The 27,230-nt window shown below is 48.7% G+C and overlaps 2 protein-coding genes across 5 annotated transcripts in view; both read right to left on the reverse strand.

Annotated features, from left to right (window-relative positions):
- Positions 1-607: 607 nt before the first annotated feature.
- Ttc4 (tetratricopeptide repeat domain 4) lies at positions 608-16,500 on the reverse strand. 2 transcript variants are annotated; one of them, XM_060366077.1, is made up of 10 exons: positions 16,316-16,500; positions 15,655-15,772; positions 13,888-14,049; positions 12,048-12,125; positions 10,072-10,196; positions 8,824-8,910; positions 5,965-6,179; positions 4,858-4,939; positions 2,066-2,148; positions 608-1,536 (listed from the first exon to the last, which is right to left on the reverse strand). In XM_060366077.1, exons 1-10 carry the CDS (start codon positions 16,424-16,426, stop codon positions 1,332-1,334), a joined length of 1,266 nt encoding a protein of 421 aa, XP_060222060.1. In that variant the 5' UTR covers positions 16,427-16,500; the 3' UTR covers positions 608-1,331. The 2 variants fall into 2 exon arrangements, with proteins under 2 accessions (XP_060222060.1, XP_021490966.1); XM_021635291.2 differs by having other exon boundaries at positions 608-1,835; positions 16,316-16,497.
- Positions 16,501-17,802: 1,302 nt separating this feature from the next.
- The window catches only part of Mroh7 (maestro heat like repeat family member 7), a 48,318-nt gene continuing 38,890 nt past the window's right edge, over positions 17,803-27,230 (reverse strand). For all 3 annotated transcript variants that reach the window (XM_021635280.2, XM_021635279.2, XM_021635278.2), the window contains 7 exons: positions 26,972-27,112; positions 26,030-26,209; positions 25,418-25,573; positions 24,464-24,586; positions 20,872-20,974; positions 18,770-18,832; positions 17,803-18,208 (listed from right to left, as the gene is read on the reverse strand). In XM_021635280.2, the coding sequence (XP_021490955.1) occupies positions 17,964-18,208; positions 18,770-18,832; positions 20,872-20,974; positions 24,464-24,586; positions 25,418-25,573; positions 26,030-26,209; positions 26,972-27,112 (1,011 nt within the window). In that variant the 3' untranslated portion in view covers positions 17,803-17,963. The remainder of the gene's footprint in view (positions 18,209-18,769; positions 18,833-20,871; positions 20,975-24,463; positions 24,587-25,417; positions 25,574-26,029; positions 26,210-26,971; positions 27,113-27,230) is intronic.

Below are 27,230 nucleotides of genomic sequence, written 5' to 3' on the forward strand. Positions count from 1 at the left end.
CCTAGGCCATATAGCTAGGCTGCTCTCTGACTAGCTCATAACTTAAAATAAGCCATTTATACTAAACTATTATTTTGACACGTGGCTGGTTACCTGTGCCCAGGTACCATGTATCTGTCCTCCTCACAAGGGACTAGAAGAAAAAGAGTAAAAGTTGGCTGATGGAAAGGGCAGGGCCTGAGGGTAAGAAGATCCAGAATTCTTACCAGGTGCATTTTAATTTGAACCTTGTTGTTATCCATTGCCTCACCTCAGCCTCACTGAGCCTAAGAAGCGATGCAGTCAGATCTCTAACTGGACAGGAAGAAGGCAGAATGGAAGGTGATCTGCCCATGACAGTGAGGTGGCTGCAGATGGCTGCTCCTGAGATCCTGCAATGCCTGCTGGACTGCTGCCAACTGTTAGGCTCTTCACATAGACTTTGAATTCTTATAAGAAAGTCAGGGGAAGTCTCTAGGTAAGTAGAGAATGTCTACAGTGTTTCCAAAAACAGGGGAGAAAAGGCTGTAGAGACCTGCCCTGGGAAAGAAAGCTGCACTGGTCTCCCTTAATATTCCAGACAATTTCCCTTCCAGAAACAAGGATGCATACAACACAAGACCCAAAATTAGCCCATCTGAAGGCCACCAGCTGATTTCAATTTAATGATGTATTAGTCAGTTTTGCTACAGTAACAAACAACTCCCTAAATCTCAGTGTTTACCATAAAAAAAAAAAATGCCATTCATGTTACAAACACTGGTTTTAGGCCAGCTCCTGTGAGCTTTGCACAGACACCCAGGCTGAAGGGTATGCTCCTATCTGAGAAATGGGGCCTCATAGGAGAGGGAAAAGAATACTTGTAGGCCCCTGCCCACTGGCTCCTCAAGCTTCTGTCAGATGTCACATCTCATGGCCCTTGCATGGGCATTGAGCAGTATGCTCTCCTTGGGAGCAGGGGTGGGTACTGCAGGTGAGAGCATACAAAGTCTCTAGGACACAGAGAACAGCTCAAGACAAAAACAACCTGTGAAGGTAAAGACTTTCCTTTACCTTCAGATCAGAAGGTATGAAATCCTAGCCAGGCAGTGGTGCACACCTTAATCCAACATTCTTCTGCTGAGGCAGGAGCAAAACGCAAGCTGAGGAATTGGGGAAGCACTCGGGTTATGGTCTGGTCTGTTGGAAGTTCTCACAGTGGGAGGTCAGGGAAACCGGTAGACTGCTGAGTAGTCCCGAGGATCTCAGTTTGTACAGTCAATACAGAAATAGATGTGACTCCATTTATCTCATAGCATCCACAGCATCCTTTACAGCATTCCCCATGCTGGTGAGAGAACTGAGCCAGTCTCTCAGCCTGAAGGCCTTAGAGTTCTGTGCAGGGCTGAGGAGTGCCTTCTGTATGTGCCCACTGTCACAAGGGTTATGACTGTCGCTGCATCCCGAGAGAGTCTACAGGTCAGGGAGTTACCAAGGCCAGCTCTTCTGGTGACTGTAGCAAATGCTTCTTTCGGAGGTGGACTCCAAGGGTGCTCTGACCAGGGCAGAGCTGTGAATCTGAGGAGGTGAGGCCCAGCTGGAGCTTAGTACTCAGCTAGATAGGCTGAGGTTCAAGGAGGCCGGTAGCCTCCTACATGAGGCTAGAAACCATTGTCCCTGGGGATAGAGTGCTGGGCTCTAGGTCGGCCCAGCTAATCCAAGTGTGTGGATTCCAGGCAGAGGAAGTTGAGGGAAGAGACCTGGGGGCTTGGATCAAATATTACCTGTGCACCCTCTTCCCCTGAAGGTAATTCTTACAGAAAGGAGAGGATCCTACACAGACCAGGAAGGCTGGTGTAAGGGCTTTCACAGCGTACCTGCAGGGAGCAGCAAAGAGTGGTTAACTGGATTACACTCTCCATTCTTCCTGGCCCTTCCACTCAGGGTGAACCTTTGAACATACATGAACATTCAAATACAACCTAGCACATTTGTTTGTTGTTTGTTCGTAAGTCTGGCTGCGATGGCTGTGTCAGGGAGCAGAGGATCTGACTAGACTCTGGGAAGGGGCCTGTGCATTTTCCCACCGTTCCATGGAGGTACTCGCCTGGGGTGCTGCAGCACTTCCAGCAGGGTGCTCCTGGGTGACACCTGGTAGAGTTCTGCCCTGTCCTCATCCTCGAAGTAGACCTGCAAGATGAGCCGAGGGGAGAATGAGAGACAAGAGCTCGGCAGTGCTACTGTGCTGCACCCATTCTGAGGAGAAGCTGGGATGGCAATAGTGGAAGGCCTGCCTCCTCCACACGGCTGCAGGCTCAGGTGCTCAGTCAGCTCCCACTGTGCTACCCAGAAAGCTGACAACCAGCTGTGTTCTCCAAGGTCAGGGAGGGGAATAGCTCCTCCTGTCACTCAGGCAGTGAAGAGGCACCAAAGCTCAAGCCCAGGACTGTGTAGCCTTCAGTTTAGTCTCCATGCCATTGGGGTTGGGGAGTAGAAAGCCACAGTGACCCACAGCAAAGGAAGAGCCAGAGCAGGTGAGAAGGGTGTGTGTGCAGAGCAAGGTGAGGACCTCTCACAGGAGGCATACCTGAGCTCAACCAGGAGAGGGAAGCACTCACGCCGGGAGCCAGGCAGCCTAAGCAGGAAAAGAAGGGCTTCCTTGGAAGCCATGTGGCCTAGGGCAGCAAGCTGGAGCCCAAGAGGACTGAAAACAATATCCACACGTGTGGGGCAGAACAATGAGGGGCTATCAGGCCTCCATAGATGAAGGGTGACCACCAGTTACGGCAGAGAATGGCTCACTGTTCTTGTTCTCTGTTGCTATCTGCAGTACCAAGGATAGGACCCAGGGTTCACACATGCTAGGTGAGTGCTCAACCACTGAGCCACACCCTCTTTCATTGCTTTTAAAAACAAAAAAGGTGATCATAAGTTACCCAAGTTAACTGCTGGTTAGTCCAGGCTGGACTCCTGCTTCAGCTTCCTAAGTGGCTGGGATTACAGGCCAGTGCTACTAAGCCCAGCCAGGATGGCCTGTGTGTAGGTTAGAGCCGGAACAGGATACAGAGGGGATGAGCCATGCAGAACATCAGAGTCTGCAGAAAAGGAAGGCTGCCATGCTGGGACAGATGTCCAATATGGGGCTCAGGGCTCCTCTAGGAAGGTGCCATGCTGGTGACAGAAGGGGACTGATCAAAGGACATTAGGTCAGCTGGGCATGGTAACACACAGCTGTAACCGTAACACACACAGGCTGGGGCAGAAGGACTACCTTGAGCCCCAGGCCAGCCTGCGCTCCACAGGAAAAACCTGACTCCAAAAGCCCCGACGTCTTCATTACAAATAGAGAAAATGAATAAAGCAAACCCCATGCTGTAGAACTGGGGACACACGTTCCACACACACTCAGGCATGAGTCCCCTTCCCAATATTAACAGCGCACAGAGATCCTGGCTTCCAAACACCGTTCTCCAATAGAAACAACCAAGAGTCCTCAGGAAAAATGGCTGCTATCAGAGCTGGGATGAAGAAAGCAAAACTCGGAGAAACAAGTACTTAAAGATGGCAAGTAAGCTAGTCGACAGAAACAAACCCGAAGAAAGTCTCCCCGACCAATTCTAGCACAATTTGAACATAAACAACCAATAATAAACTGTAAGTCATTGAGTAAAAGAGAAAGCCATAAATCTATTGTGTCAAATAAATGCTGGGCTACCGAGATGGCTCCATAGTAAAGGTACCTGCTGCCAAGCTTGATGACCTGAGTTCAGAAATCACATGATAGAAGGCCAGAACTGGTGATATCCACACGTATACACACACACACACACACACACACACACACACACACACACACACACACACAGTGACTATGCAGTAGCGACCTGGCGACTCCTCCTTGGTCAGGTGGGACCAGGGTGACCATCACCGCAAACAGGACCGGAGCCCATTTGACAGGTGACAGTGAGAACACAGCACCACTCCTATGACAGCCAAACACACAGAATCCAACTTCAGTCATAGGAAACAGTATCTCTGCAAGGTCTGGGTGGGAACAATAAAGGACATAATCAATACGCTATGTGCTCCTGGAACAAGAGGACTCTTCCTGGGTGCTCCTGGAACAAGAGGACTCTTCCTGGGACAGTATGTGGGACCTGAGTGGAGCCTGCGGACACAACTGACGCCATCAACCAATGCTTGTTTCCCAACCCTGATGGCTCTTTTGAGATTATGTAGAAACATGAATGAAAGTAGTTCAAGGTTGCTGGGAATCAGTTGTCTCACTCTCAAACATTCAGGAAACAATTCATTACTCAGGAAACTCTGATTGTGTTCTATTTCAAAACTCCTAACAACAGAATATTATTCAGTCTTACAAAGGAGGTCTCACATATGCTGCAATATGACTCACTCTAGACCCTGGCTGACCCTGGAAGACCTAGGCTAAGTGAAATAAATGCAGTCCCAACTGGCCACATTCAGAGAGACAGGAAGTAGAGTGGCCAAGGGCAGTGTGGAGGGTGTTCCTGTTTGATGAGTGTGGAGTTTCAGTTTGGGATGGTGGTAATGGGTATTTAACAATGCAAATGAGCTTGAGAATGTCATCAACTGTGGGCCTAAAATGGTAAATGATCTTATGTATCTTTGAAAAAAAAAAAGTACTCAAGAGCTTGTACATGGTTTAGCATGTACAAGCTCTTGATGAACAAGCCTGATGGCCTGAGGTCAATATCCAGAACCTACAGAGAAGAAAACCAATGCCCAGAAGTTGTCCATTTTACCTCCACACGTGCTCTGGCAAATCTCACACGCATCCTACACAAACAGTTTTTAAAACCCTCAACTGCCGTGTACACCTCCCGATATCCCTTAGGAACGAAATAAAACTCTTCTTACCTCCAAACTGTCCGGGTGGTACTTGTGCTCTTCGTCCCAGGAGGGTGCGTCACTAAACATGGCCATCAGATGGTCAATAAACCTAAAGAGGAAGGTGTGCTTTTTGGTATCAATGTTCCACCTACATTCCCACATCACTCCGTGGACGCCAACTCAGAAAACTGACGAACAAAAGCATGACAGTCAGGCTTAACCTACTTTGACAAGAGTGCCAAAGCATGAAGGCTTTTCACTGTCTGTAACATAGTCTTTTGTAATGGAAGTTTTGGTTTCTTTGTTTGTCATGAAATAGGCTTTTGTTTTAATCTCAAGTGTGGGATTTTAGTTGGGCTATAGTCTGTCTACACCTATTAACTGTCATGTGCGGGGTGTGATCTTCGCCAGCTGCTAAGGGCCTTCCATGTGCTGTACAGAGAGGGGTGTGGTCTAGGACTCTTGAGACTATGAGAGCTTAGAAAGAGACCGTGAGGTGTTCTGTGGAGTTCAGTGTGGCGTTTGGTGTGGGTGCATGACCTATAACACTTTGGAGAGACTAGAGACCAAAGAGGGTGAGGTGGGGTGTGAGGTGGGGTGCAGTGGCGTGGAGGAGCCTGCTGGCTGCGTCTGCTGCTGACAGAGATTGCTAGAGAGCCCTAAAAGAACCCTGTGACACTAGCTGAGCGAAGTAAAGGGGTCCGGGTCCCTCTTCCCACTAACCTTTTCTCTCTCCTACTTAAGGTTGGGGGTTGGTGGAAAGGAGGTAGAGGCCTAAACACCCCAAATAAAGTAGTTTAAACAGGAGCACCACTGGTGGCTTTCTGCTAAAGTCTTTCTAAGCATTAGCCCTTTGAAATCACAAGTTAGATGGTACAATCTATACCTTTTTTAATACACACACAGCGAAGTTATGTACACGGACCACCTACAATGAACCACCCACACAGTGATGAGGCAAGACCTGTGTTGGCAGCAAGTAAACAGATTAATGACAGAGAAGCCTATCAGCGTCCTAGTGGACAGCCTCTAAACTGCTCTCTTTGCTCCTCAGCCAAAAGCCAACCTGTCTCTTCTGACACGTCAGCAGGAGGAACACACAGCGGGGTGGAGGGCTGTTGGGTAAACACATACCTGGAGTCCTCATGAAAAGCAGAGATGAAGTCAGACTGTGCATACTCCGGGTACAGGAACAGCACAGGCCAGCTCAGCCGGCCCTGCTCATCTACACTTAGCCTGGCTCCGCAGGGGTTCTCAGAGCTGAGCCCATCCAGGAAGACCTCAGCTGGACCAGAGGCTGACTCTCCATCCTCACCGGCCACTTCAGAGACAAGCCTGATGTTCCTAGCCTGGATTAAGACAGGAACACACACTCGAACAGACCCTATCATGTAGGAAGATGCTAACACACGTCACGGAAACAAGCCCCAGCCATACGAGCTTCCTCAGGGCCTGCTCCACACAGATCCATCTTGACTATCCTGGCGGCTGGCACACAGTAGGCACCAGTTGTCTAACTTACCTTCATGGGCATCTGTTGTGTGCTTAGCCTTGCATCAAAAGAACAGCTGGACACGGTTCCCTGCCCTCGGGCTGTTTCTGGTCTAGAGGGAGCGGCTAAGGAACAGTTACAGCAGAAGGTAGGCGGTGGAGCCGAGGACCTGCAGACGGTAGCTGCAGAATCTTAGAAGTGCTGGCCTTGAACACTGGCTTTGAAAGGCAGAGGATGCATGGGCAGGCCACCCCAAGGACTAGCGCGTGCAAAGGCACAGAAAGGGCAGGAGTGCAACAAATACAGGAATGCAAATGTTTCCCTTTGGTGACATGGGATGCTAAAATAAAGCCTAACATCAACCTGACTACCTTACTGAAGCGTAGCTCCACCAAGGGTCTCCAGGTTAGGGCCACCTCTTCTGTGTGTCAAGGTTTCTAAGGTTTAGGGAGGCACATTTAGGGAAGTCAAAATTAGTTTGGATGATAGCACAAAAGTGGGAGTTGGCAAACTTTTTCTTTTTTTTGTTTTCTTTTCTTTTTTCAGGACAGTCTCATGTAACCCAAGCTGGCCTTGAATTTCTGATTCTCCTGTCGCCTGCTTCCAGGTGCTGGGATTACAGGTACACCCTAGATGGCAAACTTTTTCTTAAAGGATCAGCTACTGTGGGGCCAAGCAGTCTGTTGACATTAGTCCACTCTACCGCTGCCTACAGGAAAACCTTGGATGATACATGTTTATGAGAACTGATTCAATGTCAGCCATCTATGGCCTCTGCCTTAAACCACCAGTAAAACACAGCTTTTGTGCTGGCTACTTTTATGTCACCTTGACACAAGCTAGAGTCATCTGAAAGGAGGGAGGCTCAATTGAGAAAATGCCTCCATACGATCCAGCTATAAGGCATTTTCTTAATTAGTAATTGATTGGGGAGGGCCCAGCCCTCTGTGGGTGCTGCCATCCATGGGCTGGTGGTCCAGGGTTCTATAAGAAGGCAGGCTGAGCAAGCCATGAGGAGCAAGCCAGTAAGCAGCACCCTCCATGGCCTCTGCATCATCTCCTGCCCTGCTTGAGTTCCTGCCCGGACATCCTTGACTGATGAATTATTACATGGAAGTGTAAGCCAAATAAACTCTTTCCTCCCCAACCTGCTTTTGGTCATGATGCTTCATTATAGCAAGAGAAACCCTAACTAAGGCAGCACTGTGTATTGATGTGGGGTTAGAGAGACGGTTGAATGGTTAAGAGCAGCGGCTGCTTTTCCAGCTTCCATTCCTAACACTCTGGCCCCGCCTCTGTGGGCACTACATGCATGTGGTACACAAATACAACATATTCAAGCATATAGTAATAATAATAAACAAACTCTGTATGCAAATATCTGGGTACGTTATTCAATAAAATGGCCAAATCCTCTCTGAATGAATATCAGATTTAAAAACCTAGAGCATATTGTTCTATTTTGTTTGTTGGGTTGGGATTTTTTGTTTTGTTTTTGAGACGAGAGTTTCACTAGTATTTGAAACTGGCTTCAAATTCACCATGTTCCTGCCTCTGCATCTCAAGTAGTGGCATTGCAGACATGTGCCACCATATCCACTTACCAGTCTACTTAACATTTTTTAAAAGATTTATATTTATGTGGTGGTTTGCCCACATGTATGTCTGTGTGAGGGTGCCTGGTGCCCTGGAACTAGAATTACAGACAGTTGTGAACTGCTATGTGGTTGCTGAGAGTTAACCCATGTCCTCTAGAAGAGGAACCACTGTTCTTCATCTCTGAACCATTTCTCCAGCCCTATATTAATTTGTTAATATGTGTTAACCAGCTGCCTTCTGGGGGAGACAAGTGAGGTACACTTTAGCTGTGTTAAGTTCTCAAAGTTAAAACTTAAATGGGTGCATAACTTGAACCCAGAATGAAACTAAAACCTCAGCCCAGCAGGCACCTTTCAAAGACAGAGCAACATCAAATGGGAGACTAGCCATGTGCCAAAGACAAAAAATAAGATGCACAGACTCATTCATTTCAGGTTAAGTACCAATCACAAACTGGCTTGGCCACTGAGCCTCCTAGACTACACTCAATTCAGAATGCAGGACAGGGAGGGTTTTACTGTTGTTAGTGTGAGCAACACCCTAAAATTGGGGCTTCCTCAGGCTGTAAGGTACGTTACAGCGATGAGCAAAGGCCCCGGCTCTGACCCCAGGAGCTGCATGAGGTGTTTTTCAATCTAAGGTTAGTAAACTAGAAACAAGAAGGCCTTCCCCAGATGGCTGCTGTGGAGATGGAATGAGAGGATGCCTAGTCCAGAGCACACACTCAGTACGTTGCCAAGACTGGCACAGGCAGGAGCAGAGCTAACTGACCATGCTGTTCTGACTCCAGAGCCCAGGGTAAACACAGCTGTGAGGGCAAAAGCATCCCAAGAAAGGTCCTGGCAGGCTTCACACAACCAGGGGACTTCATACACTGTGTGGCCTAGGGTTTGAGAACTCACCTTGATGGCCTGAAGCAGAGCCTCATTCTGACTCTGTTCCTTCTTTTCTTTCAACTTTGCTTTCCTCAGATCCCTCTCTTCCATCCTCTGGAAATGAAATTCAGATGCTAACCGCTCCAGGTAATTCTTTCTCGCTCTTACCCAGCCCGCAGGACTATATCCAGACTCTACATAAGCCACATGCCTGCTCAGGGTTAGCCAGTGGCTGGTTCAGTAAACAAGAGCATGGCATGGTCCCAGGGGTCAGGGTCAGGGCCAGCAGAAACATAAAACCTACTTGTTACAAAAACCAAAATTTTAGTTCTTGTACCCAAGGAACTTGCAATTCACCGAGGCGTGCTGCCAAGTAAAGGGCCAAGCACCCCGGTGTGTTGTGCCTGGTGCACCTGGCGGTATGGACTGAGTACAGCGAACGTGGGTGACTGACTCTGCCCCGAATGTGGGCTTAGGCAGATGAGGAAGATGCCACCAATAAAGGAGAAAGGGCATCTCCATTCGGGGACCCCAGTGGAGAAGACAAGTACTGCCTGGGGACCCCAACTGCTCGGGGGTGGCCGCAGAATCCATGCCAAAACCCCACAGGTTCTGCCTTCTGCAGTTACAAGCTGCGAGAGGAAAACATGACCATTCTACTTGATCTGGCAGAAACGGAGTTCATATCTTCTTCCGCTACCCCAGTCTCCACCCCCAGCACTCCTGCTTTCACCCTTGGCTTTGCAGCTGATAGACAACTGCCAGCATCTGCTACAAAGAGAAGAGGCCAAATAATTTAGGCTCTGCAGATCATGGGGTCTCTGTTGTATATTATCTCTAGATAATGTGAAAACCCACTTAGCTCATTTCATCTTCATAAAAACATTCAAGGTACATATGATACTCTTCATTTGCAAAGCTGGGACCAAGAATAACAGGAATTTGTCCACGGCATTTCAGCAGTGGCAAAAGTAGGATTCAAACACAGATTTGTTGAAGTATCCCTCTAGGGCTCTTGTCTGGAAGGTTCTTCCCCCTAAGCCTCATTTAGCTGCTCAGTAAACTCCCGCTCAGCCATTAAGAGATTGGGCTCAGGCATCACCTTTCTCAGCAAACTGGCTGTGGGAATCCCCATTTGCACCCTGCTCTTGGCAGGGCAAAGCCAGCTACCACTAGTATAGACAGCTAGCATGCACACCGTGTATTCCCACAATGGCTTGAGTCACAATCTAAGGAACGCTAACTAGCAAATGCAAACTGTGGACAGCTACCAACCTTCAGCTTGTCTGCTTTTGCCCTTATTTCTAGAAGTTTCTTCTCTTTGGCATCGATTTGCAGCCCCTCATCACACCAGCTCACAGCCTCAGCAAAGTGTTTCAGTTCAAGATGGCAGAGGGCACCTGCAGAAGCCAGAGTCCTGAGGATCTAGGAATAACACGCACAGAAAGCTCCTCCTTGAACAAAGCTCCTCCTTCCTTCCCCACCGGCCACCAGCCAGCCCCAAAAGGAGAGACAGGATGCAGCTCTTTGTAGTTCAGTTCTAGACAAGGAAAGGGTTTGAGTACTGTGGATCAGAAATCACCTAATCCCCACTTAGTTCAGAACTTCCAAGCCTTCCTGGTCTACAGGACTGGAAAATGGAACCTCTCATCAAACAACACAGGCCCTGTAGTCAGACAGAGCTGGGCTACAAAATGGCTGTCATCTACCTGCTGGACCCTGAGGACAAAGGCCTCATCTGCAAACGGGAGAATAAAGCCTATCTCAAATGATGTGTTTATTGTTTTAATTGTATGTGTGTGTGTGTGTGTGCGCGCGCGCGCACATGCACGTATATATATGCACAAAAGTGCCTGCCTAAAATGGCCAGAAATGTTATCTAGACCTAGGCAACTGAGAGTCCCTGGGCGCAGAACTCTAGTCCTCTGCAAGAGCAGAGTGTTCTCTTAACCACTGAGCCATCTCTCCAGCCCTCAGAAGATGTTTATGATAAGGCAGAATTTCCTCAGCTATGAGTCAACACTGAAGCCCCAAACTGGGTCTCTTCTAATTTTTCTTTTTTACATAGCCGTCTGCTGAAACTGCCCCCAATCTGTTTTTGCTTGACTGGTTTGAGGTTTGTTTGCATTCTGGGATGAAATCTGAGGCACTCTGTCTGTGCATGCCAGAGAAGTGCCCTACCATTAAGCAACATAGCTTGATTCTATTTCTAAACGCTGTGATACAATTGTGGTTCATTTTTCTCTACGTAGGCTCTTTTAGGCTTTTCATCGAAATTTAAAATATCAGAACTTTACTAAAAAGGCTTGATTGTCAAAGACTTCAACCCCAGATAAGGGAGATGACTCAGGAGGTAAAGGCCCTTGCTGCCAAGCCTGATGACCTAAATGCACTCCCTGGAGACCACATGGTAGAGGAGGAAAGCCTAAAGGTTGTCCTCTGACCTCTACACACAGATCATGGCGTATGTGTGTCTACTCACGCACAAAATAAATACATACTTTTTGTAAAAAAAGACTCTAACCTCATCATCTGCAAACGAGCAAACTGACACAGACAGCAGATGCCCTGCCAAGAGCAGACTGTAAGGTGAGGCTGACAGTGAATCAGTTCCACAGGACTGTTCTCTACCAGCCCATCCTGACTCAGGGCCTTCTGTCCTGTGGCTGAGGGACAAGGATCTACTTCCCAGCCCTATCCACAGACATCTAAAGAGGCATAACTTAGGTAAAGCAGTTTAAACTGCCTCATGGCAATGTAGGGAAGTTCAACACATGATGAAAAAATTAAAGTTTGCAAAGCACCCCAAGCTCAAAGAAAAGGTGAAGTAAAATAATGAATGCAGTGTCATTACAAGGTCAGACCATACCCCGAAAAACGTGGGAAGAGCCCAACAGCGGAGTTCTTGGCAAAGACCCCACAACTTATCTTTTAATTACTTTTAACATGGCATTTGAAGATCTTGCCTTTCACTCAGCTAAACTGGGGAGAAGATCAGAATATGCTGTTGTCTTAATTTTATTCTTTAGTAATTTAAAATGGCGAGTTTCAATTTCCTACAAACACAGCATAAGAGGTAGAGGCATCTGAGAAGTGCCGACATGAAGCAGGAACTTCACGTCAGGGCTTCAGGACTAAGGTGGCCTCCCCAGTGCCCAGCACCTCAGGAGCCAAGCTTTCACTGGCAGCTTTAGGTGCAGAGCGCCAGCTTTTCCACAATGATGGCCACCCCGCAGCTCACGGAGACTTACCTCTTATTATGGCTTTCACATGGCTGGGCTTTAGCTTCTTGGCAGCCAGCACGTCATTGAGGGCAGAGCGAAAATTACCTAACAAAATGCCATTAATAAAAGAAAGAAAAGTTTTGAGATCAAAATGTTTCCAAAATATCACGGCATTGACGGTTTCCAAGGAGTCAGAACAACTGAACATTCTTTCGGAAAAATAAAGTTACGTTCATCGAGTCCTAGGGTTCACAGCATCAGGCAATTCAGAAGAACTGGAAATGGCCAGCAATCACGTGAGGAGATACCTAGTGTCACTAGTAGCTGGCAAACTAAAGCCAACATGAAATTGGTGTGAACATGGAAAAGAAAAGTGTCCCAATAAATTAGAGAATAAATTAGCACCCACTTTGAATCGGGTTTTCTCTTAGAAATTATTCTCAACAATCCTTGAATGTGTTAGGTATCGACGTGATCTGTATATACAAGTGAGCTGTAATTTCCCTCTGGTACTGAGCTTTCACAAACAATTCCCTTAAATTGTCCTGGCTGACCTCAAACTTGGGATCCTCTTGCCTCATTCTCCCAAGGGGCTGAGATTTACAGGGTCCCAGACACTTACAAAGGCACTTAGAACACAGAATACATTTTGAAAGCTGAAAAGCAAAGGGACATGCTTGCAAACAGAAAGCAGAGGAAAAGCCCTGAGCTACCAAGCCACACTACAGAAGGACAAAGCACTCAGGCCTACGTGTCACAGGCACCAGGGCCCTCTGCAATGGGAGCGAGGCCCTCAGATTTCCAGATGCCTTACCCTCCCCAAACCTGGTGAGAGAGTGGAGATTCACTCTAGGCAGACACAAAAACACGGCATCTGGACTGGAACCCCCAGGCCCAGCGGTGATTCAGTAAAGCAGAACTACAGCCCTCAGCCCCATTCTCCCCCTCGTTCAGAGAGCATCAGCAGCCACCATTTCCATAAAGAGAAAACACTACACGGAATAAGGAAAAGTATCAATTTAAGGCCAGGTGTGGTGGTGCATGCCTTTAATCCCAGCAATCGGGAGGCACAGGCAGGAGGATCTCTCTGAGTTCAAGGCCAGCCTGGTCTACAAAGTGAGTTCAGGACAGCCAGGGCTACACAGAGAAGGCCTGTCTCAAAAACAAACAAACAAACAAATAAATAAAAACAAAAAAAGAAAATAATCAATTTAAGAAATGTCTTATATCCACCTGCCTTTGCCTTTCAAGTTCCAAGATTAAAGGCATGAGCTGGCATAAATTTCTTCTTTCTTTTTTAAAGGTGTGTGCGTGCGCGCACACATGTGTGACTGCTCATGGACATTAGAGGTCATCATACTTCTGGAGCTGGAATTGTGCCTGTGAACATGCAGTTGTGAGCAGCCTGACGTGGGTGCTGGGACCCAAACCTGAGGTTCTCTGAAGAGCAGCGTGTACTCTTAACTTTTGAGCCATCTATCTCTTCAGCCCTAGATGTAACTTCTTCAGAAATAATAGTCAAGCCGGGAAGATGGCTCAGTGGGTGAAAGGCTTGCTCAACAGGCCTGAGAACCTGAGTCAACCCCTAGTTACCCTCATAAAAACGCTACTTGTGCTGGCATAGGCTCGTAATCCCCGTGCCGAGGGGAGACACAGAGGCAATTGGATTCATGGGGCTTGCTGGCCAGCCAGCCTTTCTCAGAAAGCTCCAGGCCAATGACTCCTGTTCTAAAAACAAGGAAGAAGGCTCCTGAGAACGACATCCCAGGTTAACCTCTCCCCTGCACACACATAACCCTCCTCCCCCGAGCCACATGAACACATGCGCACATGAAGAAGAGCTAGCAGAGTCGGAGTGAGTACTCACCGAGATAGTACTGGGCTGCTGCCCGGTTGGTGTACAGGACCGCATTCAACTCAGGGTCTCCACACTTCTTCTTTAACCCTTCACTGTATGAAACCACAGCTTTCTTATAGTCTCTTTCTTTAAAGTAGTCGTTGCCTTCATCTTTATAGGTCTTTGCTTGCTCTGCAAAGAAGAGGAAACAAGTACCATGTCCTACCTTTTAGAAAGCTCACTAAAAATCTCTATCATGCAGTAATGTAATATTGTGCGTGTAGGTTTTTTTGTCATCTTGAAAGAGGGAGCCTCAAAGAAGGAGACAGACAAGCAAATGCCTCTGCTGGAGGTTGGTCTGATTCTGTTACTGGCCCTCAAGATCTGGTTACACCCAGCCATGTTTTGTAAACCTGCCTAAGACATACCTGATTGGTCAAGTAAATAGCCTTTACCTGGGCAAGGCAGAACGGGGTAGGGGTGGCTAAGGTTCCCGGGCTTTTGCATTCAAGGGAGAAGACAGGAAGAAAGGAGGAAGGAGGATGCCATGATGGGTCAGCTAAAGAAGAAACCACGTGGGGCCAGGAGGAAGGACTCCAATAATGGTGTGAAAAGGCCCAATTAAAGAATAAAAGCAAGTATTTATAAGATTATAGATGGAAGATAGGATGGTTAAGGAGAATGGCATCGGGGCTGGGAGATGGATGGTGAGGTGATTCAGACAGCACAGGCAGAAATATCTACCTGGCCCAAGGTAAATAAGGCAATTATAAAATCTAACAGGTGTTTGTGTCTTATTATTTGTGATACAGGTTAGATAATATCGCCGTGATAATCATAGGGCTAATAACAAACATTATGTAGCCCAACACTCCTATGTACTACAACACGCTTCCATCAGATTGGCCTGTCTTGGACATTTTCTTGATAATGATTGACATGAATGGTCCCATCACACTGGGCAGTACAAGTCCTGGGCAGGTGGTCCTGGGCTGTACAAAAAGCATGCTGAACAAGGCAATGAACAAGCCAGTGAGCAGGCCTCCATAGTCTCTGCCTCAGTTCCAGCTCGAGTTCTTTAGGACTAACTATAACCTGCAAGCTAAAATAAAGCCTCTCTTCCCCCGCATCCATTTTGGTCAGTCTTAGCAGAGCAAAAGAAAGGCAAACTAACAGCTATGTGATACATGAAAGAGATGGAATCAACAGAAAAAGAAAAATCCAAATTAAGAGTATGATAAAATGGGTGTCAATATGGAGACACAACATCATGGAAACTTAATGGTAGAACCAATTCCAAAAAATGTTATGACATATATTACTAAGTGCTTTTTTTTTTTTTTTTTTTTTTTTTGAGACAGGGTTTCTCTGTGTAGCCCTGGCTATCCTGGACTCAACTCTGTAGATCATGCTGGCCTCGAACTCAGAGATCTGCTTGCTTCCCCTCCCAAGTGCTGGGATTAAAGGTATGGGCCACCACTGCCTAGCTATGAGTGCTATTTTTTAAAGGGGGAATAAAAGATGCTCTAGAGAGATGGCTCAGCAGGTAAAGGCACTTGACCCCAAGCTCAACAACAGTGCCCACTGCAGCAATAATACACTTATTGGCACTTATCAGACATCCTTCCTGATTCTTTAGGCTTTTCACTGGAGTCTGACCTCTGAGGCCTGGAACTGTGTGCATTTAGTAGGTATCCAATGAAGAATGTGTGGAGTGAATAGTGCCAAGTTAGCCCTCTAACTCATTCTTTAGCTCACCTCAACAAAGACACAAAGCAAACGCTAGTCACAACATACCTTCTAGAGATCGCTCATCATCAAAAATAATCGACTGGAGGCAAGCCAAGTCAGGAAACTCCTTCGGATCAATTTCTGACGGTGCTTTCTTCATAAATAAAGGGATCTTGTCAAATTCCTAGATTTTAAAAGAATAAATCAGATTAGTGTTGTCCACTGACTAAGTCCAATCCCAAGACACAGCATCAAAGGGTTTTTTATTTCTTTGTTTGTTTTGCTTTTCCCCGTTGATCATGATATTGAAATCCTCATGATTGGCTGGATTTATACAGGCCCGTTTCTCTGATGGAAAACTGAAGTGTGGGATCCTGATTCCCAACACTCTCTAAGGGTGCTCTCACTCAACTGGGCGCTCTCACGTTCCTGACCACCTTCATCATCTCCTTTCATCTTTATCCCAACCTTATGAGCCCTAGGTGCTTCAGGGAAAGCAACTTTACAAGTAAGGAACCCAGCTCAGAGAACTCAAGAAACAGCTCTGGTAGCAGAACCAGGCGGTGGTGGGTCACAGCGCTGCCTGCCAAACGCTGTGGTCGTAAACGCACTGACAACTTAGACCCTCAAAACCTCGAGGCCGATGGTTTCTGGTACTCAACTGAGAGCCAGCGACCAGGCGCGAGGACCACGCTCCTACCCCTGCGGAGCCCCCAGGACCGCCCACCTCCTCCCACTGGTCCTCGCGGAAGCCGCCGCGGTACGGTTGGCTCTTAAACTTTTCCAGGAACGCGTCCATGGAAGTGTCATCCGCAGGGTCAGGCTCAGAACTCTCCATTGCTACTCGGGACTTCAGCGCTTGAGTCCGGGAACCAAAAAGCGCACCGCTCCTTCCGGCGGCGGAGCGCCCTTCCCTTTGCTGTCCGGGCTGCGCACGACCAAGCCTCTCGGGTTCCGCTGGTCTGGGGCGTGGCCTGCCTGGGAGTGTGGCCTGGCCGGGAGCCTTCCTCTTGTCTCTCCTCGTCGGCAGATCTTGCCTGGCCACCGGTCTCCTGAGTTTAGGAGTGGTTAGTTAAGCTCCCTTTGTAGCTGCATCCTCTATATCCTCTCCCCAACCCTGATGTTTTTATGTCTTGTCTATAAATGGTCTCAAAAGGTGAATTCTTAGCCAGGCCTGATGACATTTGTCTGTAATCTTAGCACTTTAGTAGGAGAATCACAAGTTCAAAACCATCCTAGACTACATAGCAAGACCCTGTCTCAAACGAAACAAAACTTTTGTGCATGTAAGTTTTAGTATCCTCCTTTCACTCAGCACAAGGCTTTTGAGGTCCCCATGGAGCCAAGTACTACATATAACCTCCCGTAAGACTCCACGGGGCTTACCGTACAAGGATGGGTACCCAGCCTGCTCCTCCCTTCTCCTCACAGATAATACTACAACAGACATCTTTTTTACATGCCCCTGTGGGGCTGTGGAAAGATTACCCCAAGATGTATGTGCACAAGCAGAATCTTTGGGTCATGAATGTTTGTAAGCGTCTTGCTCCTGACTAGTAACAGACGCTTGTTCAAAATAGCGGCATTCGTCTATGCCCCACCAACAATGCCCAGTGGTTCCTACATCCCAGGAGGGGTTTCCTAAAGCTGGCATCTGCTCATAGAGCTCTCTTCTTAGCACCCCACCATTCCTCCCCACTGCCCTCTGGATGGAGTCATGCACAGCCTCTGTGGCCTTAGGGCCTGGCCCTTGTACCTCTCCTCTTTGTCTAGGTTCCTTCTCACTGTGACTTTGAAGGTGGTCTTTGGTCTTCTGTGCCCTGCTTTCCACCAGTAGATGCCCAAACGTGGTCACCTTTCCGCGTCTCTCCTCCGGCTACCACAACCTCTGGATGCCATAGTCCCCATGCCCTACAACTTTTGACCATTTGGATGTGAGAGCTGTTCTGCACACTGCGCAGTGTGCCTGACGGCTGTTCTCTACCCGCCAGAGTATGTAGTATGTGCGACATCATAGGTGGGAAGAGTCTCTTTTCTCTCTTTCCCTTTCCACACGGGCCACCCCAAATCATCACCCTTCTGCTCTTGTCACTGGGGAAGGGGAAATCGAGATGTCCTGGGGACCTCCTGTGTGGCCCTTGGTCAAGTCACTTTACTGCTCTGAGCCTCAGTATCCCGTTATACAGAGCGAACAAAACAGCCCACACACATCTGTAAATGTCAAGTGAATCAACAAAGGAAGGCCATACTCTTTTCACAGACTTGTCAGAGTGAGGGCTACACAGGGGCTCAGGGTATCTCTCATGAGGAAGCCATCTGGAAGGAGAGGTTGACCACGTGGTATTTGCAATGATCTGGTTGGGGGCTTTGATATGTCACTGTTTCAAAGACATCTTCCAGGAGTTCAGCGCCTGCATGATCCAGGAGCGTCGCTGGTGGGAAGTGGGCAGGTTCTCGCAGCTGGGGCTCCAGCGATGTGTACTGGATGGGTCACACACCCATGAATCCCCATGTGGCAGTGGCCAAGAGTTCCGCCAGCAACTGGCCATAATGTGGTCCTGGGCCTGGGCGGCATAGATACACACGGATGCTTCTGGATCGTGTCTCAAGATCCCCAGAGCTGGGTGGGAGGAAAAGAAAGGCCACGTGTTTAGACAAGGTTCCATCCTAGGTAGAACTCAGAACTCATCCTTTCTTCCCACCTCCTAGCTTTGGCTTAGACACCCGTCTGAAGCATCCTCCCAGCCCTTCATATTGTTACATCTTTCAAAGCCTCTGCGAAAATGAAAATTCTGCCTCCTATGGGAAGCCTTCCCAGATTTGTCTAGCCAACCTTCCTACTCCCATCAGCTCACTCACTTGCAAAAAGACGTTGTGCCTCTTAAGCATTTAAACTATCCACCGTTTAGGTTTTGGCTCTTGCTTTTGAGGCTCATTTGCTTAATGAAGTTCCAAGCTCCCCGGGGTGTTGTGCGTTCTGCCTCTGGGTGACCCCATGGTTGCTAACATTACACTCACTATAGACAAACCTTAGTGTATACAGACCTTGGGTGTGTATACACTGGCAGAGCTGTGCAGAAGACTCCTGCCCTGACCCACGGCAATTCTCTTCTCTTCCCCGCTGTGATTCTGCTCACGGTCTTGCTCCCTTGGTACCTTGCCAACCCAGGGTGTGACTTACCGGCCTTCACTTCATTCAGCCGCTCTTCAGTCATGATGTTCTCCATGCAGGGGACCAGGGACCCTGGATAATCCAACAGGTAAAGTCGTCCACCTTGATACCTGCTCCTCCCACCCTTGAGCCGGAAGTCCTCGGAGAATCTGCCTGCCCTCTCCCAGACCCATAAATGAGGCCATGAAAGGTGAGCTGCATTATGACCTGAGGGCAGATTCTCAACAGGAGTCTCAGAGAGGTGGTGGTCCAGTGGATAGGATGCAACCAGGACAGTGCAGGATCCTGGATGCAGCTGATTGACAGCGCCACCCTAGGATGGGCCTTAGCCTCCTTGTCTGTGACAGGGCAAAGTCCTGCTCCTTGGCCAACTTTCCCAGGGAATCTGAGCCCCTTCTCTTGTACACCTGCTAGACATGGGTGCTATGGACCACTGAAGTGCATCAAGGAGCTGTCCTGATGGCTCCTTAGCCACATGCTCATCCTGCTGTCCTCGCTCCACATCCCTGGCTATCCCCTGCCGCTCTCACAGAGCCTTCACTCATTTGTTTTCCTGAGGAGTTCCTGTTTGTCCTTGTACATTCCCTTCAGAAAGTGGCTCTTCCTGACCCTGGCGGAGCCTGGCGCCTGCCTAGAGTATCTCAGAGTCTCAGTGAATTCCCTGTCTATATACACCAGGTCTGTATACACTGAGCCTGCATACACTGGGCCTGTATACATTGGGTCTGTATGCACTGGGTCTCTATACATTGGGTCTCTATACTCTGGCTCTGTATACACTGGCTGTGTATATGCTGGCTGTGTATACGCTGGCTCTGTATACGCTGGTTCTGTATAACCTGAGTCTGTATACACTGGGTCCATATAACCTACTTCTGTATACACTGGCTCTGTATACACTGGGTCTGTATACACTGGGTCCATATAACCTGGCTCTGTATATACTGGTTTTTACTTGTGATTTATGATTCATATATTTACGTATGTGCCAGGAGCTGAGGCTTGACTCTGGGTCTTAGGCATACCAATCATGTATTCTAGCACTAAGCTACATCTCCAGACCCTGATTGTGAATCTCTGTCTCCCACCAGAATAGTCTTAATTTTGTATACACTGGAGGATGGAGTGGGAGGGAAAGTTTCTGAGGATCCTAAATCTATATACAAATTTTGTACATATATGCATTTTCTAAGCAAAGTGTTCATAATTTTCTTCTGAGTCTCACAAGAGGTCTGTCTCCCCGAAGAGGTGAGAAGTTCTACATTATTCCAGAGGCTGACTGCAAGCAGAGGTGGGCTCCACTCGCTTTGTTCCTTCGGCACAGGCCCTGGCATTAGGTGTTAAACATTAACATTTTTAGAAGTCGTTGGCTTGGAGCAAGATTCAAATAAATCAGCGTGTGAGGGGCTTCCTCTGAGCAGCCCCTGAGCTTAGAGATGTGCATGTGTCCAGGCCTTGTTGCTCTTCCCAGCAATGGTCACCTTAGTCCCCTCACCACATCTCCGACTCACTCCCACCCGCTCCATCAGCTCTGTGCTTCTTTAACCTGATCATCATGTCTGACATCATGCCTGGCTAAACAAACCAACGAAGGGGAGGATGGGTGAGGGGAGATACAAACAGATTAGTGAATGGATGGCAGATGGACACGTGGATGGATGGATGGACAGATGGGTAGATGGATAGACGACGGACAGATGAGTGGATGGGAGAGTGGAGTGGGGGGGGATTAATGGACCAGTGGATGGATGGTGATGGATGAGTGAGTGGGTGGGTGAATGGGGTATGAGAAAGAGCAGATGAATTTAAAACAAACAGTAAAAGAAGTATCATTTACAGTGGCCATCACCTCCAGACCTCTCTGCAGTAACATCTCCTATCCCTGGTGAAGGGAATGTGATTATTTGGGAAACCAGAAATATAATGTAGCGAGTGTAGTATAGAGGGGTGGGAGAGGCAGCTCCAGATGCCATCAGAAGGTTCTTGTGAAGAATCCTGGGCAAAGAGAATCTGTAACAGACCTTCCCCTGAGAGACTGGGATTATGGGAAACTCAGAATGGAGCGTGGGCAGAGGTGTGGTGGTGGGACTTGTTATGCCAGAACAGATTACCTATGAAGATGACAGAAGACTTCCGGAGGGAGGCCTGTGGGTTCTTGGCATACTCCAGGCTCTGGCTGAGGAATGTGAAGATGCTATCTCTCTGATAGTTGACCTAGGGCGAAGAGAAACCCCTAAAGTCCTGGGCGCACCATCTCAAAGCTAGGAGCAACTCTTCAACACATCAGCACTGCCCTGATGCCAGCTTCTAAGCACCCCCACTGCCCAGGTCTTTGCCCAGAGGCCCCAGGGACCAAATTTTGTCTATTTGTCTTGTTTTTTTTGTTGTTGTTGTTGTTTTGGTTTTCCAAGACATGGTCTCACTATGTAGCCCTGGCTGTCCTGGAATCACTCCGTTGAACAAGCTCTCCTCAAACTCACAGAGATCCACCTGCCTCTACCTGTGGAGTGCTGGGGTTAAAGGCATGCCTGTACCACCACCGCCTAGCAACTTTGTCTTCTTTTATCTGACAGCGATCCTCATTTCTAAGAGCATACCATCCCTGGGTCTCCTATCAATCCATCACCCTGATGTAATGGAGGAAAAATTCCAAAATGCCACCAGAGATAGCATGGGGGGTGGCGGGCAAAGGGAAACTGGGCTGGCCAGGATGACAGATTGGAGCTGCAGAACAATGGGTAATGAGCTGGAGGACTGAGGCGTCTTCAATGCCAGACACAAATGAGGCATCCTCTCGCACTGGGAAGTGGGATGCCAACACTCACTCACGACCGGCAGTGACAAAGCCGAGCCTTGTTCAAGGGAACCTGGCAGAGATGCTCAGGACGGCTCTGCTGCAGAGAACTGGGAGCAGTTGTTCAGCTAAGAGGCTGCTGAGAGGAAAAGAAAACGAATCATCTGCTCACTTCTCACAGCCACGGTTGACAGCCTCTGCAGGCTGAGGCCAAGGTCTGGCAGGCAAAGCCTTCACCATCTCACTGAATCTGACGTCTCCCTTCACTGCCTCCACTGTCGTACTCATGATGCTCTACAGCAAGGACACGGCCTGCCACAGCCAGCTCTATGCCCTGTAGGCGGGTGGGGGTGAAGGCGGGTTGCTCCTGTTTGGAGTACCCTCCCCCTCTCCTCCTGATAAATTGCCTCTCCTCCTTCAAGCCTCAGGGCAGATGCCACTTGCCACTGAAGCTTTCCATGACCCTCAGGGAGCACTCACCCTCCATTTTTAATGCTCCTTGCTGCATCTTGGACATCCTCGGCCATGCTACCTAGAACCTCAGCTCGGAAGCGTTGACACCTTTTCTTCCATTGTATACTGAGCTTTTCCCACATAAGGGAACCTTTTGCTCGCTCAGAGACCTCAGCACCCTGGACAGAGCTTGTATTGGGGCTGCTTATAATTTTCACAAGGGGTTGACCATGACCATCGGAAAACACAGATATTTACATTATGATTCATAACAGCAGCAAAATTACAGTTATGAAGTAGCAACGCAAATAATTTTATGGTTGGAGGTCACCACAACATGAGGAACTGTATTAAGGGGTTGCAGCATTAGGAAGGGTGAGAGCTCCTGTGCTAGAGAAATGAATGAACTAGACAGTTGATTCATCCATTGATTAACTGGTCCCTTCTTAAAGCTACAAGTAGTGGTTGGCTTCCTAGTATTCATTCATTCATTTAGAGCAGGGCTGCAGGGAGCCTAAGCCGGCTTCCTCCACCAACATCACCAAGCTGGGTTTTATGGGTTGCCAAGGACCAAGCCTAGGTTCTCATGCACGCTTGGCAGGTACTCTACTAACTGCGCTGTGGTACTCAGCCCAAGAATTAGCTTTCACGTGAGCAGAGTTGTTAGTGGCCAGGAGAGCAAAGAAGAAAGTGGGAACCCAGAGGGATCGGCCACAGAGGTCACAAACAGACAGCCACAGCACCAGTCTTCAGAGCAGTGTCTAGCACAATTATTTTTTTGTTTGATTGTTTGTTTTGAGACAGGGTTTCTCTGTGTAGCCTTGGTTGTCCTGGGCTAGCTTTGTAGACCAGGCTGGCCTCAAACTCACAGAGACCCGCCTGCCTCTGCCTCCCAAAGTGCTGGAATTACAGGCGTGTACCTCCGTGCCCAGCCATACAGTAATTTTTTAAATATAGTTCGGCCTCTTTGCATTTTTTTTTTTTTTTTTTTTTTTTTTTACAAAAACTCACTGTATAGGACAAGATGCTCCCACACTCATAACGGTCCTCCTGACTCAGCCTGTCAAGTGCGAGGGTTATACCCAGCTTAACATGGTACTTTATTGTGTGTGTGTATTCGTACACAAGTTCATGTGTGAGGGTGAATATGTACACGGGTGTGCACTGGCATGCACAAGGGTACCCCTGTCACTAGGAATGCTGCCAGGGAAATGCTAATGCAGGAAAGGGAGTCAGAGGCCAGGCATGGTGGCACATGTGTGAGGAGGCCCGAAGATAAACCCTTGCTGTTGTTCTGGTGCTGTCCACTTAGTTCTGGTTTGTTTGTTTGTTTGTTTGTTTGTTTGTTTTGAAACAAAGTCTCTCATTGGCCTGGAGCTTGCCAGGTAAGCTAGGCTTGCTTTTCCAAGTGCGGACTACCACACCCAAATGGTTTTTGCTGTTGTGTAGGTTCTGAATTCAGGATTGTTGTTGTAGGATCGAACTCAGGTCCTTGCATTTGCAAAACAAATCCATTAGAAGTTGAGCTATCCACTGTCTCGAAAGCCCTTACAGCATACTTTGAAGTGAGCTAAATTGACTGTTAATATTTTGTTTTTTTTAAAAAATGTAGCTTTTCACGTAGTAAGAGGGACCCCAGCTCTCTGCTGCCTTTCATGATGTGTGGCTTTTCTGGCTCCCAGGACGCTCTACTTCCACATCACAGAGGTCACTGCCAGGTGACCAGCCGCTACAGGCATGTGAATTAATGATGTTAGCAAACATTTTTTCCACCCTTCCTTTTCCCTCTCTAATGTGGCAGTAATAACAGTAAATGCTAATTACAGAGGCCCTGAGTAGGAGTGTCACTGTTAGCGGGGGTATCTGACCATCGAGGCAGAAGAGATAGTATAGATGGGCTGCAGCCATAACTCAGGCTATAGCTCATGGGATCAGTCCCTAGGCACACGATGGGAGAGTACAGACAGAGAATGGAAATAGGTAACAGGAATAGACAGACAGATAGATAGGCAGATAGACAGACAGATAGATAGATGTAGGTAGATAGATGGTTAATAGATGATAGATACAGACAGGCAGATAGATAGATATAGGTAGGTAGGTAGATGATTGATAGATATAGATAGACAGATAGATAGGTATAGATAGATGATAGATAGATAGATAGATAGATAGATAGATAGATAGACAGATGATTGATAGACAGAGACAAACAGAAAAGACAGACAGACAGACAAACAGAGTTTCAGCTTGGTGGGCATTGAAGGCATCCAGGGATTCAGAGGAAGGAGATGCTAGAGGCGGAGAAGCCAGAGATGGAGATGGTTCCAGAGCCAGTAGCTTGTAGTGGTAACGTGAACCCCCAGTCACGAGTGTGAAACAAAGGAGGAAGGGAGGGTGAATCCCAGCCTCCAACACCCTTGCAAAGAGTCGGTACACACACAGGAAGCACTCACGAGATACTTGCAAATTTTGGCCACTGTCTGTAGCTGGTTGTCCCAGGGCTTCTGGCTGTAGGCCCTTTTTGGCAGATCCCAATTCATGAAGCAAGAGCAGCGGAACAGGGTCTTCGCACATTTCTACAGACCGTTAGGAAGAAAATACCAGCAGTGTGGAATTCCAGGACGGCAAAACCTCCAGGGGAAATGCACATGAAAACTGAATTTGGGGGCTGAGGAGATGGCTCAGCGGGTAGAGGTACTTACCCCTCAAGTCTGGCAACTTGGGTCCCTGGTACCCATGGGACAGTAGAAGGAGAAAAACCAATGCCACAAGCTGTTCTCTGTGCCCTCACTGTGCCATGTGTGCCCATACTCACACCGCTCTCTCTCCCTCCTCTTTCTTCCTCTCCTTCTCCCTCTCCGCCCCCTTTCTCCCTTCCTCTTCCTCCCCCTCTCTCACGCACACATACACACATTCACTTTGAAGTCCATGTACATCACAGACACACCACACACGCACAGTCTTTCTCACCCCCACACCTTGTAGTTCATGTATATCACATACACACACACACACACACACACACACACACACACGCACATACACACGCGCACACACACGCACACACACACACCACTCCACAAAAACACGAAAAAAAAATAGATTGGATTTTCCTGTTTGAAAGATTCACATGGAAGCACCGTGGCTGTAGCTCCTCTGTAGAGTGCTGGCCTTGCATGCACAGCCGAGCTAAGGTTCAATCCCCAGGATTGCCAATAAGTAAGTAAAACTTAAAGGAAGGAGAGAAAGACACACATGAAGCTAGCTATTTGGGGAGGGGGTCTGCCTGAGGTGCCTCTGGTGAACACACCTGGCTGGACTTAACCGCTTTCTGTGCAAGCCACAATCCCGGCCTGGTTCTATAAGGGAGGTGGCCCTTCGGGCCCGCACACCTGCACCGTCCTCACCTGGCCCACCTTGGCATTGCCCTCCTGCATGACGAGCAGCAGGGGCATTAGCGTCCTGGTCAGCTGCTCCTCCATGGCCTGGGTGCGGGGCGTCCGGAGCTTCTGAACCACTTTGCCGTATATGTTGATGCAGGAGACCTGCACCGCTTCTCTTGCCTGGGACAAACAGGAGGCTCAGGGGCCCTCTCATCCAGGGGGACGCTCCATGGCCTTCTTTTCCCTCTTTTGCAGGGCCTTCTCAGCATGAAGACAGAGAAGAGCCCAGGCTGCTTGGTGCGGCTGACGTGGGCCAGCTCTCTCCTCACTGAGCCCACACTTAGTGTTCAGCACTCTGCCCAGCCTATCCTGAAGACGCCTTGTGGTCAACTGGGAAAATGGCCTCCTCGGTGGGACTGCCAAAAAGGTCCAACCAGTGACAGGAAGCCCACCTTCTCTGGGGAAACTCATCATAAAACAGCTCCCTCCTGGAGAAGCAGTTGGGCCAAGGTGCCCTCTCTCTAGTCTGGATCAGTAATGCCCAGACGCCAGTGTGGAAGAGTAGATGGCGCCATAGTACAACCCCAGGTCCCTCCCCTTCCCGTCCTTCTTCCCCAGCCCCTCCTGACGCCTTACGTCGCTGAAGTGAGGCAGCAGGATCTGCAGCAGCTCCACGTAGACTGAGCTGTCCACCGGCTTCTTGCCCTGCTCCTTGAAGACGGCCTTGAGGTCATGGACAGCCTCCACCACCAGCACCCCATCCATGTTCTTCAGGCCCCTCACCATGGAGGGCAGCAGGGCCTGCACCTTGGCCATCTGTGGGACAGAAGCATGGAGGTGGGGGTTCTGCATGGGCCAGCAGGTGGGAAATCCAGCCTCCCGTCCACCAAGAAGGCCCGGCCCAGCCCTGTTTTCACCTCCAGGCCCGGCAAGTGCCTTGCCACCTGTTCTGAACTCCCTCCTTTGAGCTCTGGCTGTCCCCTAAAGCCTTCTTTGGTCTCCCTGAGTCCCTCCTGGTGGGTCTCTGGAGGCCTATCCCCTCCTCTGGTCCCAGGTGGACGATACGCTACATGACAAGTTGACTTTCTAAGTCTATGTCCTGCTCCTTCTTCCCAGCTTTGTCACAAGCTGCAACAGTACATGATAGGAAAAAAAAAAAAAATGGGAAGTTTCTACGATGCCAGACTTCACTTTTCTGACCCATAAAATAGGAATGATTGCCGGATGTTGGCGGCACATGACTTTAATCCCAGCACTCAGGAGGCAGTCAGAGTTAGTTCGAGGACAGCCAAGGCTACACAGAAAAATCCTGTCTTGAACCCTTCCCACCCCCACCTTCCACAAATAGGAATAATTACTGCCATTCTACACATTGTCAACAGGGACACTGAACAAAATATGGACCAGGAAGTGTTGGAAAAGAACACAATACATGGGGATTATTGTGGTGGATTTATTTTATAGATAGGACCGCCCAAAGTAGTCAGCCACCAGCATCTGGGAGACTGGCAGCTGAGCCCTACCTCCCTCCAGCCCAAGGCTCGGCAGAGCTGGGCTTCACCCCAACCCTGTACTCACCTTCTCAGTCCTACGGGCCAGGATGACCAGGCCCCGGATGGACAGCACCTTCATGACAGGGTCACGGTGGCTCAGGCCTTCCACCATCCTCCCCAGGGAGTACTCCTCCGGGATGCGACGCACCTGCTCCATGCGGAACAGCTGAGAGAGCAAACGACATTGGCTCCTGAGCTGAGGGCCGCATGGCCCACGGTCGCGCTGGGACTCCCAGGCTCCACCTCCCCAGGCTGTGGGCGTGGAGACCTGTCTGCTAGGGCTT

Source organism: Meriones unguiculatus, chromosome 12, assembly GCF_030254825.1.
Source record: "Meriones unguiculatus strain TT.TT164.6M chromosome 12, Bangor_MerUng_6.1, whole genome shotgun sequence".
Lineage (NCBI taxonomy): Eukaryota > Metazoa > Chordata > Mammalia > Rodentia > Muridae > Meriones > Meriones unguiculatus.

Coding starts and splice junctions, on each gene's coding strand:
- Ttc4 (XM_060366077.1), bottom strand. CDS start 16,426: ATGGAGAGTTCTGAGCCTGACCCTGCGGATGACACTTCCATGGACGCG. Junction 6,180..8,823: donor CTCTGCTTCAGGCCATCAAG/GTGAGTTCTCAA, acceptor GTCTTAATCCAG/GCTAGGAACATCAGGCTTGT. Junction 1,537..2,065: donor GAAGTGCTGCAGCACCCCAG/GCGAGTACCTCC, acceptor TCACCTCCTCAG/ATTCACAGCTCTGCCCTGGT.